At 41.0% G+C, this 16,218-nt stretch overlaps 1 protein-coding gene across 1 annotated transcript in view; it reads left to right on the forward strand.

Moving 5' to 3' along the window:
- Window positions 1–531: 531 nt before the first annotated feature.
- BLOC1S5 (biogenesis of lysosomal organelles complex 1 subunit 5) overlaps window positions 532–16,218 on the forward strand; it is a 41,367-nt gene continuing 25,680 nt past the window's right edge. The window contains exons 1-4 of the mRNA XM_045007263.1: window positions 532–878; window positions 2,673–2,755; window positions 10,623–10,752; window positions 12,839–12,897. Coding sequence (XP_044863198.1) covers window positions 776–878; window positions 2,673–2,755; window positions 10,623–10,752; window positions 12,839–12,897 — 375 coding nt within the window. The 5' untranslated portion in view covers window positions 532–775. The remainder of the gene's footprint in view (window positions 879–2,672; window positions 2,756–10,622; window positions 10,753–12,838; window positions 12,898–16,218) is intronic.

A 16,218-nucleotide genomic window follows, 5' to 3' on the forward strand; every position in this document is an offset into this window, starting at 1 on the left:
AAAAAACTCTGGCAGGGCCTGATAAAGGTCCATTTGTAATGCATAGGCACAAGAAGGCAGAGTTAAGGTTGCTGTGGGGAACTGTACTCTGAATTTCCTCATTTTGGTACGATTTTCGGTGGCACTGTTTAAATTTCAAGCTGCAGCCACCCAGCTGTTGTATAGCAAACCCGTTTTGCACTCTATTGGTCGGTCTGTGCCGCTGTCCTGAGCAGGTGAGTGAACTAGTCTGGGGTGAGAAAGCCTTGCCAGGAGGAGCAGCTGTGTCACCTCCCGGCCAGCTTGGGACGGGGCTGCCCCGCGGCGGGACGCTGCTGTGACACGGGGAGAACCAGGCTGGGGGCTGCAGCCGCTGCTCAGAGCCCCACCGTGGGATGCAGCAAGGGCGGGGCCTACGCGATGTGCGCGTGGCGGACAGGGCCCAGGGCTGCTGCCACCGTCACAGTAGCGGGGGCGTGTACTCTCCGCAGCTCTGCCGAATCCAACAGGGCGGTCACGGTTGCCATGGCGGCAGCGCGAGTCATTCACCCTAACGAAGGGCGGCCCGGGTTTAAATTCTGAGGCCAGAGTTCGGCGCAGCCCAGTGACGTCATACCGAGGCGTTGGGAAGGAGGCGGAAGCTAAGAACCAAAGCGGGCGGCAGAGAGCTACGTAACACCGCCGGAACGCCTCAGCGCGGGCCCCGCGCTCCTGCCGAGCCCTCTATCCGCGGCGCGCGCATGCGGTAGCTCGGTGGCCGCCGCCCCGCTGCGGCCGGAGCTGGAAGTGCGGCACCATGAGCAGCGGCCCCGGCACCCCGGGGAAAGCTGCGGGATCCCCGCTCCCCGCCGGCAGGAAACGGGACTCGGGGGGGCCGCCGGCCCTCCCCGTTATCAAGGGTAAGGAGGGGGCCTGGCCCCGCCCCTGCTGTCTCCGCCTGTCTGTGTCCCCCGCCCGGGCCCGCTGAGCGCCGCGCAACGGCCGCTGGGCGAGCGCGAGGGGCGGTGTCCGAGCCCCGCCCCCCCGCGCCCCCGGTAGCGCCTCGGACACTGCCCCTGTAGCACAATTCGCCCCGGGAGCTTGTGGCGCGAGGCCGGGAGCTCGAGAGAAGGGTCGGAGGCGTGCGGGGCTAAAGCGCACCCGCGATGGCATTGCAGAGGGGGGGAGGTGCACGTATTTAACAGCCAGGTCTATACTCCAGTTTCAAGCCGGAAAGCCCCTGCTAATCGCCTGGTGTTAGGCAGAAACTTCCCTTACGGACAAGTCATTGCTTAACTTCACTACAGCGTTTCTTGTACCTTCCTCTGAATTCGCTCATACTTGATTGGTGGCCATCCAGTCCTGTAGCCTGCCTCTGACAGCAGTGTAATCTGGGACGGCAGTTTTTATTATTTCATTTTTTTTATAACACTTGTTTTCTATCTCTTCCTCCTGGTGTCACTCTCCACTTCCGAGGTTGTCCTATCAAGGATAGCATCGTTAATCACTGAGTGGCATTGCTGCCTTTTAATTTTCTTTGTATCTTCTGCAGCTCAAATGCTAACGATTCATAGACCTACATCTTGCATAGTAGCAAAACCTCTGTGATGGATGGCCTGATCTGTGTCTGATCTCACCTTCGTGCCTTTTCTTGCATTGCTTTCACCACCTAAAAGGACGTTCTGTTTCTGTGTAGTAAGGCCCACATTTTCAGATTTAGGTGTCTGACTTTAAACCCCTTAATAGTCATTCTGATCTTCAGAGGTGCTGGACACTCACATTTGCTTTGAGTAAGTCAGTGGAAATCTTGGGAGCTCTACACATTGGAAAATTGAGCCACTTATTTAGACCCCTAACTTTAAGCACCCATATCTTCAATATTTTGATTTAGGGATTCTTGCTCTTCTCCTTTCAATTTCTCCTTGGAAGCCACATCTTTTGCCTTCCTCTACCATGCTGTCCACTGTTCAGATATTTTTAAATAGAAATTGAAGCAGGGCAAAAGTCAGAACTTACAAGAGTCACTCAGTGATACTATTTAACATTTTACCATACACTCTGTATTTGTTGCACACTTTGTCCATCTTTTCCATTTTCTCAAACATGAAATAATCTACATTTGTGGGAAGTTTTTGTAGGTGAGTTCCATCAACTGCTGAATCTAAGCTTTCATTTAAGAAAAATATATTTGTAGGCATTATAGTTGCAAAGAAAACTTTCCAGACTAGTTCTAAACTGATATAGTACAGTCTTCTAGAGTTGTGGATGTTCTTCCACTGATGCTTACAGCTTTCCCAAACTGTTGCGGAGTGGAAACTGACAAGAATTAACTGCTTCTTGTCAATTATATGGAGCAGCAAAGGCAAATACTGCAGCTGTCCTTTGGGGATGAGGCCTCCAATAGTGGGTGATAAGTGGGGGAATGGAACCGCCTCATGTGCTCTCGTAGCAGCCAGGAAAGTCTGGGATGGCAGAATATTCTTTTTTTGTGGCGTTTGTTTTAAGATGGTGGGTTTGTTGAATTAGCTAGGAAAGCCATCTGATACTATCATAGCATTAGTTGAAATTTTGTATTAGCTTGCTTGTCCGTTGGATAATGGTGTCTTTTAACTTTTCCTCCTTTTGAAATATTCAGTGCTTCACTGTGTTGTTTTTTACCTAGTATGGATTGTGTCTTTAGAAAATTGAAACTTTGGATTTCATTACTCTTCTAGACATTGGAGAAATTCATTCCCGACTGCTGGATCACAGGCCAGTTATTCAAGGAGAAATACGTTACTTTATTAAAGAATTTGAAGTAAGTATTTGTTTTAAAAGAGAAGATCTAGTATAATTATGAAACTTCATTTAGCGTGCTTTTATATTACCAGTGGCCTGTTATATATACTGAGATTTGAAACAGGTTTTTAGCACCTTCTTAGAGAATCTTGTTTGACATGCATTTCCTGCCCAGAATAGATGTATACTACTTCTTCGAGTGATGTCCCTATGGGTGCCCCACTTGTAGGTGCGGCAGCAGCCCCTGCACCTGGGATCAGCGATATGCATGTGCAGTTTGACAGGCACTGCTGATGAATATCTCTCCGCTCTCACACTGTGAGCGGGACATATAGAGAGAGCTGTGCGGTCCAGCTGCCCCCAGTTCCTTCTCTCCCGCCTTTGGTCTTGGATGGAATCTGCAGCCGAGCCCACTTTTCCTGTTCCCTCAATAGATAGTGCCTTATCTGTTAGTTGTAGTTAGTATTTTCTCCTCGTTCTCCTTTCTTCTATCTTAAAAAGAAAATTTTTGTTTTTGTTTTTTAAATTTACCTTTACAATTATTTCATAGCTTAGTTTTTTCTTTTCCCTGCTTTGTGCCCTTCCAGACCGAGAAGCTGTTTTCCCCTCACCATTATGCCTAAATCCCCTGGGTTTAAGAGGTATGTCTCTTGTGGGCCACCTTGCTGGTAATGGATGGCTACTTGCAGAGTATTCACTGTCTGGGAGAAGGACACATCCCACAAAATTGTTCCCACTGCCACGGCCTGACAGCCAGAGCCAGAAAAGATCGGGACATTGGGTTAAAATTTCTCCTCATGGGGAAATTATGACCTGCATTGGATCTGGGCCCAGACTCTCCTCCTGTGAGGCCCTCACGCTCTGCCAGGTTGTCTGCCAATCCTCATTCCCCGCATCCCTTGAAGAGAAAGTAATCTCTTTCTTGCTAGGACTAAAAGAAATGGACTCCCTCCTCAAACTTTGAGGCACAGCCTGTCAGAACACAATCCCCTGTGAGGTCAGTTGCCTCAACATCATATGACAGGAGACATAGCTCCAAGGCCTGTCCAAGTTTCTCTGGTAGTGATACGAAGAAATTGTCCAAAGACCATTACTGGGCAGACCTACTGTCCTCAGCCCTGTTTCTCAGCTCTGACCGACTTCAGGAGCTACAGCACTGACAAAACCGCCGGCACTGGCATTCTTTTCAACACCAGCCAATTCCTCAGCACCGGCCACATTGACACTGACCAAATCTCTTGTTCCATCTACTGTATTTGTTGCTATATAAAGAACAAAATAACTTAATTTTCCAGACACCTGCAAATGTACAAGTGTATTATAGGGTATTATAGGTGAAGTAGAAATATTTTATTTATTTATTTGGAATTGTACGCTGGCACTTATCACCAATGCATCTTGGTCACTCTATATCAATACAAGCAATCAATTAAAAATGATCAAAATATAACAACTGCTCGTTTACAAACACGCACATTCACTGTTATTACAAAGGTCTCTCAAAAGCTTTGGCTGGAGTATAGTGCAGTAATCTAGTCTAATGTTACAAAGTCACTGATGTGGATGAATCATCAGAGGAATGGTTGCAGCCTCCTGGTTGGCTGTAGATGGAAAGGCTCTGTATTGCAGCAAATATCTGAGATTTCAGGAGAGCAGTGGATCCATACTGACTCTGAATGCTGTAAATGAAGAACTTTTTTTAAGATCCAGAAAGTGTGTAGTAAATATATATAGTACTATCACATTTATCTGAATCTCCTGGGGGACATACGAAACTTTTGGATATCTGGGCATTCAGATAAGTAGAAGTACTATTTTGAGCCTGATTCTAGCTGTAGGCTGGGAGGCAGTAAACAGCTGGGAATGGCAGTCTGAAAAGTCACTTGGGCTTTGCTTTACCCTCAGTGATGATTGCAACATCAGTGACATCCCCACCACACTTTTTACTAGGAAGGGCCATGACCCAGGCTGTGAGGCTCTGTGATGGAAGAGGAACACTGACTCGAGATGCAGCTGTGGATACAGCTGGTTACAGGGGCTGTGCTTTGAACTGGACACAATTTTGTGTCATGGAACCACTGTGTGAGTGGATACATTGTTATACTGGTGTAGCATGAATTACACATCATGTTTTCTATAAACGGAAGGATATGTATATCTATCCTTTAAAATGTATTGCTCGTGATTGATAGGGATACATGGGGGACATGTGGATTCAGATAACTAGGATTTTTGGATAAAGGGAATTCAGATAACTGGAAGTGTACTGTAGCTGTTTAAAAAATGTGATTAGTTCTTCTTTCTCCTCCGTCAGCCCCCCTCTCCCGCCCCCCCCCCAAAAGTTTTTGAGAGGGTTGGTGAGTGAATCAGTGAGTTTTCCTTGATAGTTTGTGCTCATAACTCCCAAACAAACGGAAAGTAATCAAACTGTGTTTGGCACATAAAGGGCTATTCTCTTAATGTGTGCATCTACTTTTGTGTGCTGATTAGATCCACCTAGTTATTTGTTTGGTCTAATGGCTATTTAAAAATATCTTTGCACTGGAGTGTGCTATGTTTAACCTATGCATAACACCTCATGCTGTGGTCTTACTGGATCTCAAGCTAAACAGGGTCTGACTGGGTCATTAGTTCAATGGGAGAATGTATTGCTAGATAAGATGCAGTATATGACAACCTCAATTCATAGCATAATTTTATGGGGATCATTATGAGAACTGAGGTGTTGAGCCTTAAAAATAACATGAGCATTTGTGGATATAAGTGCTGCAAGATCTTTCAATATTGATGAAGGTGTTAGCCCAGGTATCCTGGCAGAAGTCCAACTTGGTTAACTGCTTCTGTACACATACTAAACTTACCCTGCAGTTTTCAAAGAGTACAGTATTCTTTACTTCCAATCCTACTCTGTTGTATAGGTGCTGGTGATTGTTTTTAAACAGCTACTAGTTTCATTGGTGGGTGATATTATCTTGGTTATACTAAGACTTATTTTGCAAATGAATCTTTCTGGGAGGACCTCTGCACCTGGTGGGGCTATTTGCCTGTGTGGAGCCCCACTGGTGTCAGTGGAGCTCTCCATGAGTGCAGGGGTCTGTCTGTATGGAGCAGTTTGCAGGTTCAGTGCATGTATATATTTATGAATCTTTCATCATGAAGGATTCCTGACATGTTTTACAGAGGTATCGTGTGTGGAAACTGGTACAGAGCCTACTTGCATTATGATATTCTAACCAGTGCTTTTAGTCATAATTTGACTGGCCATCAAATTTATCTCCATTTTTAAAAAGAAAATGTGTTTTGAAGTAATTTAGTTGTTAGTGTTCTATGATGGAAATGTACTTGTTACTTTCTGTGGATGGTTCGATTTAAAAACAAATCCAGCCTTAATATATTGTTTGTTTATTTATTTGTTTTATGGATGTCAATAATGTAATGAACTTCTTGCAAAATACACTGTTGTTCATCTTTTATATTTTACAAAAGGTAAGAGAACAGTTAAAGAATGATGACTTGTATCCAACTAAGAATAAGGTTGATGTATTGTTGAAGGAGAAAATGTTTGCCAACTCAATTTTGAATGAGTGAAAAATAATTGCCACAAGATGGCAGCAAAAGTAAATAGTATTCTGTATTTCTAAAAGATTAATTCTAAGAATAATTGTTTTCACACATCTAGATTTTGAAGGAAAAGAGTATGGCATTGAAAGGGTAAGATCAACATTGGATTAGGCTGATATAATATGAAGACTTTTTAAAATATTTTTGCTCAATTTTTCCTTTTATGAACATTGTTTAATACAATAATGAAGTTGTCAAGCTGTCTAAAGTAGCTCAAAAGCATAAGTGCCACCTTCAGGGGAGACTGTCAAGGATCAGGGCACAAACCCTAAACTGGTTGTATATGTTCTATAATTAGATTTCTCCAACCAGTTAACAAGTGTGAACTCCTTATGCACTATAACAGCCTTAACATAGAGTAACAGACAGTCCCCTTTGGCAGTCCAGTCTATCTTGCCACCCACGCAAGCCTGCCTTTGTGATAGATGGTCCCTTACACCAAAAATCCCAACTGATCCCCAGTCCCAAAGGACCAGTCACTTTTCCCAGGTCAACTGAACTTCAGATCTCAAATCAAAGACAAGGTTTGTAGACAACCTTATAATATTAACTAAAGATGTATTGAAAAAAGAAATATGAGTTATTTTATTTTACTTCTGGGGGAATTCTACGCCAAAAAAATTAAAAATTCTGTGCATGATATTTTAAAATTCTGCAAATTTTGTGTCAAAATAACACTACATAATCATGCCAGTTTCAATTATTTTGGTAATTTATTTCAAAATACCTGTCAGCAAGTATGTCTGTAACAATACAGACACACACAAATTCCGTCAGGAGTAGAGAATTAAAACAAACCCCTATGACAACCCAGTTCCTGTTTCTCTATCCCCTCCGAGCCAGCTGGGGGACCAGACACCCACACCCCCTTCTCCCCAAAGCCAAGCCATGGGGGCACCCAAACCCAGATACCCGCGTACACACCTAGAGCCCAGCTACAGGGCTTCCCCTTGCCCAGATACCTGCAGCCCTTCCCCCCAGAGCCCAGGGATCCAGAGGGAGAAACAGCCTGATACTCAGTCCCACGTTTGTGTGGTGTTTCCTGCGCACCGCCATCTCCTTCCCTCAGGGCGTGTGGGAACTGTAGCTGCCAGGAACCCTCTAGCTCTCTCCCCTGGCAGTGTCTTCTGTGTGCGAGCTGGGCCCGGCGCTGGGCTGTGCCGGGCCCAGTGGCTCTTAGTGGTGACCAGCAGCACTGCAGCCCATTTCTGTGGGGGAAAAGAAATTCTGTGTGCACAACATTTTCTGCAAAATTCTGCATTACGCAGTGGTGCATAATTCCCCCAGGAGTATTATTTAAACAGTTAAAGCAGGTAAAGATACACACAAATGAGATACAGTTTTCGGTTCTAAAGGGCAACAGTAGCTGCTATAATATGCAAGCTCTGTATGTGCTTTAGGGTTAACCCAAGCCAAGCAGCTTGGGGATCCCTTTCTTATATTTATAAGTATTGCCCTCTCCAAATTCCTAGCAGCACAGGGATTAAAAATCCCTTGCAAGAAAAATTATCCCCTTCCAATAGACCTCAAACTGATGGCACTAGAGTTTATGCACATCTCCACTTGCTAGTGTGTGTGGAGGGGCAATCAGTCTTTTTTGTCCACTGATGTTCCACAATAGCTTGTCTGATGTCTATTGGCCTTCTTTTGTTGGGGAGGAGATACCTCTTGCGATAAACTACCCTGACTGTGGGGTTTTACAGTTTTCGCAAACTTTTATAGTTGCAAAGCAAACATGGAAATATTACCTTATAACATAGGATACAGATATTATAAGTAAGATTAATATAGGCAGCCTCCTGCAAGCATTTCATGAAGTCTAAACACATTCTTATAACTCTAATATCTATTTTAGCAATACTAAAACAAAGCCGAGGCAGACTGGTTTCCAGCTATGCATTTGTCAATGTTCAGTGAAGCCGAGGGGCCTTGGCATGAGCTGGCACCTGGTCTGCCAGCATCACAGAGGTGGTATGCCCTTTAACTTTTATACTCTGATGGAAAAACAAGGTGCCATTTTTAGTTACATTTTAAGTGGATTTAATTTGTCTCCATGCTAATTTGATGAGACAAATCTAGAAATTTATATCCATTTTTCCTGCCAGGAGAAGCTCACTTTGCTCCATACACACATTTTAAAATTGCTTGTCACCAAAGTTAACTAATAACTATTGTCTCTAATACATATATGTCCTGTGTAGCTCTTCGGAGGATTTATCACTTCAGTTTAAGTTAGGGACTACAAGGATAGGGTAGACTTTCCAGCCTTAGGGCTTGGTCAGAAGCAGACTTAACATAGCTGTCAGATTACATCTAAGGTTTCATTGTGCTAATTTCAAGTATCCTTAAATTCTTGCTGGAAAGCTGATTTTTCCATCACTCTTATCCTTCTAGTAAGAACCACCCTTTCTTTTATCAAAGCAAAGGATAGTTTACACTTTCACTTTTACTTAAAGCGGTAAGGCTTAGACGTAGGCTATGTCTACACTAGCTCTTTTGTTGGCAGCATAAGTTATGTCGCTCGGGTGTGTGGGGGGGGAAAAACACCCCTGAGTGACATAAGTTTCACCAGTATAAGCACTGGTGTGGACAGAGCTGTATCAATAGGAGACGCTTTTCCGCTGACATAGCTACTGCTGCTCGTTGAGGTAGTGTAATTATGTCAACGGGAGAGCTCTCTCCCATCAGCATAAAGCGGCTACATGAGTGAGCTTACAACAGCGCAGCTGCGTTGCTACAGCTGTGCCGCTGTAAGTTCACTAGTGTAAACATGGCTTTAGTTTAGAGTTTCTCCTCAAAAGCTGACACTTATCTCTAGTTTTGCAGAGTGGTCTAGTGCTTCAGGTGTGAGTGGTGTTTTCTTTAGCATATGCTAAATAGTGACCTTTGGTGAGAACACTAACATCCCTCACTGATAAGAGCTTCATATTTGGAGGGATTGTAATCTAGTGAATATTGGACTAAGGATCAGGAAATCTGGTTTCTATTTGTGACTCTTAGAGCAAATCATGTAACCTGTCTGCATTTCTGTTTCCCAATCTTTAAAATGGGAATAATTATGCTTGACCACATTTATGAAGTACTACATAAGAGTATTATTAGCTGCTGTATTATACATTATTTTATAGGCTGGTGATTGGCAAATTACAATACAGGGATGTTTACTTGCAGCTCTACCTGCCAAAATGTAAACACCAAGCTACAACAAAATCCAGGATAACTTTGTGTTTTTGATTTCTTGGGATAGTCCTGTGTTGCAGATCAAGCATAATTAAAAAGAGCAAAACACCATCGGAATAACAAGGCGATAGTGGTGCGGTGTTGCTGGAAGCTTTATTTTAAAAAGCCTAAGCAGTAGAGCCTAGGCAGCTCAACTAGTAAAATCCAATTAGCACTGGGTTTGCTGATCAGCACTGAGTTCAGAAGGGATACCACCTGTTTAGTCATTAGCATTACATTATCCTTTAGGTTTTTATTTCATCACTATACTTCAGTGTCAAAATCTTATTTGCCTTGATTTTGGCCCTGGCTCTTTGTCAGTTCATGTACGCTGCCAGTATTATCACATTGCTAAACTAAAAGTGAAAGCTATCAAAAGGTAGAACTATTATCATTTAATTGGTCTGTAATCTTTTATTAATCAAATCCGTAAGGGTGATGATTTCAGTTATCTTGCCCTTACCTTGTTATACCCAACCCTTGTTATAAATCTCAGATATCTAAGTTACTATGTTTTCTCAATCCATCATATGCTATGTTATAAATAACTTCAACATTTGTCACAGGGAACAGCAGTGTTGCTACATTGCACAAGAAAGAAGGGGACTTTCACGTTTGTTAATAAAGCTTCTTTCATCTGTAATATAACAGTGGTAAATAAGCAGATGTGATGTTTTAAGTGGCAGTGATCTCTCTCATTCACTGTGATGAACTGTGCTAAACTTAATAGTTTATTAACCTGGGAACCACATTATACCTGCAAAATGGATTTTCATATTAACCCATGATTGCCACCTAATTATCCATTTGATTCCTGTTTGTTTTGCATGCATCACATTAAAGCTAGTGGTGTCTCCAGCTGTAGTTTACTCCAACTAAATAAAATGTTTGAGGCATATTATATCACACTGTTCTTAAATAGCTATGTTATTACAAACCTTAAAAAGTCCAGTTAGAGCTAAATAATTACAAATAGCTTCATATGAGTATCAGCTAATGAAGTATGTAATACATGGAGAGCTTTCCTTTTTCACTTTTCCTAACAGGAAAAACGTGGCCTCCGAGAAGTGAGAGTTCTTGAAAACCTAAACACGATGATCTATGAGACTAATGACCAAACTCTCCCTAAATGTGAGCAGGTGATGCATGGCGATCTGAATGAAGTGTTGAAGAGATGTAAGCAAGAAGCTATTGGTTTTTTTTTTATGTAGTATTTTAAAAGGAATAATTTGAAACAATTTGAACTCAAAATGATCCTTGCTAAAATTGCTATTGTATAATAAGTCTTAAACATGCAAATGTTTGATTCTCAGCTCTGTGCAACTTTAAAAAAGACTTACAGAACTTTGGTCTTATCCAGTTACCAGTACCTGTTAATGTTACTTTATAGCCTTTCCACTGCCCAACCTACTATGTAAATGGGAGGCAGTGTTGCCTGATAGATAGAACACAGGACTGGAACTTCAGTGCTCTGAGTTCAGTACCAGGCTCTGACATCCTGTGGGATGATCACAGGAAGTCACTTCACTTTTTTGTACCTCATCTCTTCAATCTTTAAAATGGAGATAATGATCTCCTTTGTAAAACACCACTGTGTGTGTGTTTATTTTTTTTAAAAAAAGCTCTTAGAGCACTTTTCATCCATAGATCTCAAGGTATGGTTTTTCAAAGGAGCTCACTATCTCCATTTTAAAGATTGGGAAATGGAGGTTCAGAGAGATGAAGTGAGTTGCCCATGGTAACCCCACAGGCCAATGTTAGACCCTGGAATTGAACTCAGGGCACTCCTCCAGTATTCTATCTACCAAGCTTCACTGTCTCTCATTTGTACAGTAAGTTTGGCTGCATTTTTAAGGTCTGAAAACTCCCACTGAAGTCGATGGAAGAGCTTTAAAGTAACATAACAGGAATTAGGGCCAAAATGGAGCAAAAATTCACTTTTTGTTTGCAGCTTGTTTAAGTTGCATATGGATGTGCGCATTCTCATTCATTCTCTCTCTCTTTCTTTCTCTCTCTCTCTCATATATAGATATATAATTATGACAAAAGATCATTTTTGTATGTGGATACAGTGCTAGTTTCCTAGTCATAACCATCCAATTATATCTTTTTATGGCATAGACTTTATGTAATGTGCTCTCTAAGGTCTATATTTTACTAGCTTTGTCAGTGCCTCTGTATTTTATACTTTCATTTCAGCCAGCAGCACAGCCTTTCTTAGACACAAATTGGGATTAGGTAATTAGGTTCAAAATTCAATCTAGCTGTAAAATTAGGTAGTTTAGATATGTTGTTAATTATAACAAAGTGAAATATTAACTTGTAATATGTATAAGCATGGTCTCTGGCATATATAGAGTAGTACACAGAAGGAGATACTACACACATGTAGTAAAGATTGTAGAAAAATATTTATCCTTTGCATTCTTTGAGTAGTAGTATACAATCATGTAAGTAAAGCCTGTATCCAAATATATACACACTAGGGGGCATAGCAACCTTGGAATTGTCATTATCTGATTTTTGAGTGCTTGGCTTTGTAATCTATACAGTAGTACTACTGCTTTAATGATTATAAGAATAAATGAGTGACTGATAAATATTTCAGAAAACTAAGTTTTGTGTTGTTGAAAGCAAGACACCTGTTGAGGGAAAGACGAGTCTGTTCCATTGTGCAGAGCATGTATGGAATATGATGTAAAACAAGTCTGAAACTGGCTAGAAATACAGTTACCACTGTTGCTAACACATTTGCATAGAGCTAGGATCACATTGTGAGGAGACTAGCTCCAATTTAAAAATGTTCTCCTTGTATAATTTTTTACTAAATCATTTATATTTGAAAAATAATAAGTAACAAAGAAATAACCAAAGCTTAGTGTTCACCCCATCTGGTTCTAGTTACTGGTATACAAGACTTTTAGATCTTTTCTGTGGTGCTGAGTAGTGCACAGTAACTTGTCAGCAATATTATGGAATATGGGCACAGGAGGACTTGGCTGCCTTTCCTGTTTGGCTTCTGGAAAGCCCAAGGGTGCAACTTAGTGCTCTGTGTCCACATAGTTAGCATTGTAGAGTGCTTCCTACAAATACTGGCAAAACTTTTCAATCCAAAGGTAAGTGACCCCAGTGGGCAAAACCCACAGTCTTTTTGCATACAGTGATAGTGTCCCAGTAGCCTCATGCGTTTTAAGCCTCTTTCAATCAGGCTTCTCTTTGAGCTAGGGCAGCTGATTAATAGACTGCAATTTGTTTGTTTCAGTGCAAGCAGCCAACCATAGGATCCTCACACTCCAGCAGAGGGAGCAGGAAGAAAGAAAGGTAAAGACAGATGGGTGGATTTATAGTGTAACCTAAATATAAGACTCTCAAACTCATCCACAGCAAATCTGCTTGCTACCTAAAAATTCTTCAGTAAAACATGATTTAGGAATACATTTTTACTGTCATTTGCTAAAAATGCAACTTTCTTTGGAATGACATCTGCAGCTGTAAGAAGGAGCTGAATAAAGCAGCCAGCAGTCTGTGTTATAGGAGCACAAGACTGATAGAGCCACCAGCTCCTCCCTCACTCTCCAAATGTATGGAAATGTCTTAAAATTTCCTTTTCAATATTTTCCCCCTCTTTGCTCAGAGTGGTATTTGTCACATACAGGAGAAATTAAAAAAACAAAACAAAAAAACCCCACCTTATTTTCTGTGGAACAAAAAACACTCACGAATCTACCAGAATGGAAATGTAAAGCTTTCCTGGTTAGCTGAAAACAGTGAGCATGTTATTGCTTGTTGAAAAGGAAGCATTTCATGCTTGTGCACTGGTTATTTAATGAAAGGCCATATTATAGGAATATGTGAATCATTGGAATCCCTCAATGGGCTGCACTTTGCTTGTTTGAATTACATCTACTCTAAACCTCAAATTTGGAAAATTGTACAAGAAATTAGTTTCCTATGGTACATCTGCATTTTCCCATTTCACCTTTCATGATTGTATTTCAAAATGGTATTTTATAATTCTGTAGAGATGCAGAAAATGCCAGAACTGCCATTCTGGCCTAGTCGCATGAACTAAGACGTGCAGTGATGTGTAACAGCAGGTGTTCAGATTTTTCCTTCTTTTTCCTTGCAATATGTCATGCTTTTCATGATCATCAGAGATGGCTAATCTAGCTGCAGTAGAGTACTGGCACTGTGTGAATAGTATCATGTCATGGGCCCTGCCAACATTTAGGTTCATTGTACCTAACGCTGAAATGTAGCTAGGAAACTAGATAAACCTACTGCCTCTTGTAGTTCTGCTATTCTTTCTGAAGTGAAATTGAAAAAGGTGGCTTGCCCTGTTTCAGAATGTTCATATTACTGTATCTCCCTAGTCAAGTATCAAGTTTATAGCTGGAGCACTAATCACAGCTACAGTTAAGGTTGTGTGCATGTTTCTTTTAAGGTATGGTAAAACTTTAACTTCTTGGGTTGAAACTTCCCAAGTCTGGTCACTATCAGGGATGGTGACTTTTTATTTATTTTATTTTAATTTGAATAAAGGATTCAGCCACTTTAGAGAGAGAGAAGAATGGGACAAAATGCTTTCCCTTATTGCATGGTTGTTTTGTTTTGTTTTTGTTTTTTTTACAAACTGTTTTGGCTTTTTCTATAGCGCTAATGTCAAAATGGCTGGCATTAGCAACTTGAAAGTAGTTGGGGAAATACTTCTCATTGAGGAGGCAAGTGCACTTTGAGTGTTCCAATGAAAACTGGTCTTGTTTGTGGTATTAGAGTTTGAAAATACTCTCTCCACTTGTACAATTCCACTTAGCTGCTATTATGAAACTTCTAAATGAAAGAGTGCTGTACTGTGCATACATATCTGATTAATTTAGGTGTAGAGTGATTTTTGTGTGCCACCAGAGGGGTCCATTGTACAAGGAAGCACTGTATGGGCTCTCATCCTCATCCATAACTGGTGGTCTAGTCATATAGTTCCAGGTTGTGGAATGTGTGGTGGTGGTTTTGTTTTTTTTTTCCTTTCCCCTATCCTCAAAGATAGGTAGGAAACAATAAAAATATCCATTAAAAAGTTTTGAGAACATGCCTGTGAATTGCATAATTCTTTTTTCTTTCTTATTTTTTTGTGTGTGTATGAGGTGGAGCAGTGCTTTTAGATCAGATTACCTAACATTTCCAAGTATAAATCCCCATTTTCAATTGCTTTTAATTTTAAACATTGGGTGAAATTTTCCATGTTTGGTCTCTGCCTCAGTTTGAATCTTTTTAATAGTTTCAACAAAAATAGTTCAACTGTTTCAAAGAGTGAGGTTAGGGGAAAATGGGTATCTTTGCCAAAGTGTGGGTTTTTTGGTTCATGTTTTTTTTCATGTGGTGGTGGTTTTGGCATTGCCAAAAACGTAACACATTCAGAACACGTATCACATGTCTCAACAGTACTCTAGAAGATCTCGATTTTGCTGCTGACAATAGCTTTCAATGACAGTTCAGCCAATATGCAAGTAAAGACCTGGAAGACTGTCCAGCATCACATAAAACAGGGTTAATACTTACTTATGAAAAATAAATCTGAGAAACCTAGCAACACCCAACTCAAGTATTTGATTTATGAGGCAAAGGAATACAAGAAGTGAGTCAATTTTCATACCTTGATAGTAAAGTGCAAATCAGTGGCAGTGCCCACAAGGAAATAACATCACAAATTGGCATGGTGGAAGCTGCGTTCACCAGTTTAAACAAGATTTGGTCATAAAGAACAAACTCAATCTTTAACTCAAATGTTGGTTCCATCTTAATGTAAGGATGTGACAACTGGAAATCCACCAAATGGTACAGACAGATATCTAAATGCCATGCAAAACAAATGCCTTAGAAAAACACTAGGTATTAAATGGAATCAATGTATAACAAATACCATCATTCGTCAGAGAGTTCAGCACCTTTTTATCTGTGAAGTTCCCAGAAAAGAAGATGGATATATTTGAGACATGTTAAGAGTGAAACCAGAGAGTCTACCATGTCGTGTGTGTGCTATTGGACAGCTGGAAGAATATGCAAAAGGGGTTGACCAAAGGAATGCCTCCAAACACCACTCAGAGGGAAACTTATGGGACTGAATGACAGCGAACATGCAAAGAGTGAGTCGAGATAGACAGACAGAAATGGCACAGCCTTGTTTGTCCACTAAGCAACGTTTGATGGTGCAGGAAGGGTTCAGAATTTTTAATAATTAAGTGTTTTTGCAATGTAGAGCAAAAACTTAATTTCATAGGGGGATAGCAAGGTACCTTTTGCTATCCCTGTGAAAATCACTCCAGATTCTGCCAAATTAATGAACAGCCAGGAGAAATTGCCATTTCTATAGCATAGTAGAACTTGTTCAACCTGGGTGAAAGTCTATGACCTGTATTATGCAAGAGGTCAGACTAGATGATGGTCCTTTCTGGCCTTAAAATCTATTAAAGTATCACTCTCTTCTCTAATGGGTGGTCCACATTGAAGATGATAACCTATTACTGCTGTCAGAAGTTACTCTTTTAGTAACTGTAACTTTTGTGATTAGAGGTCAGTGTTGTTGGTCTTGAAATCCTTTGTCTGAACCCTGATGATGAATGATATGTGATGGTTGTTATGATTGCA

Source organism: Mauremys mutica, chromosome 2, assembly GCF_020497125.1.
Source record: "Mauremys mutica isolate MM-2020 ecotype Southern chromosome 2, ASM2049712v1, whole genome shotgun sequence".
NCBI lineage: Eukaryota > Metazoa > Chordata > Testudines > Geoemydidae > Mauremys > Mauremys mutica.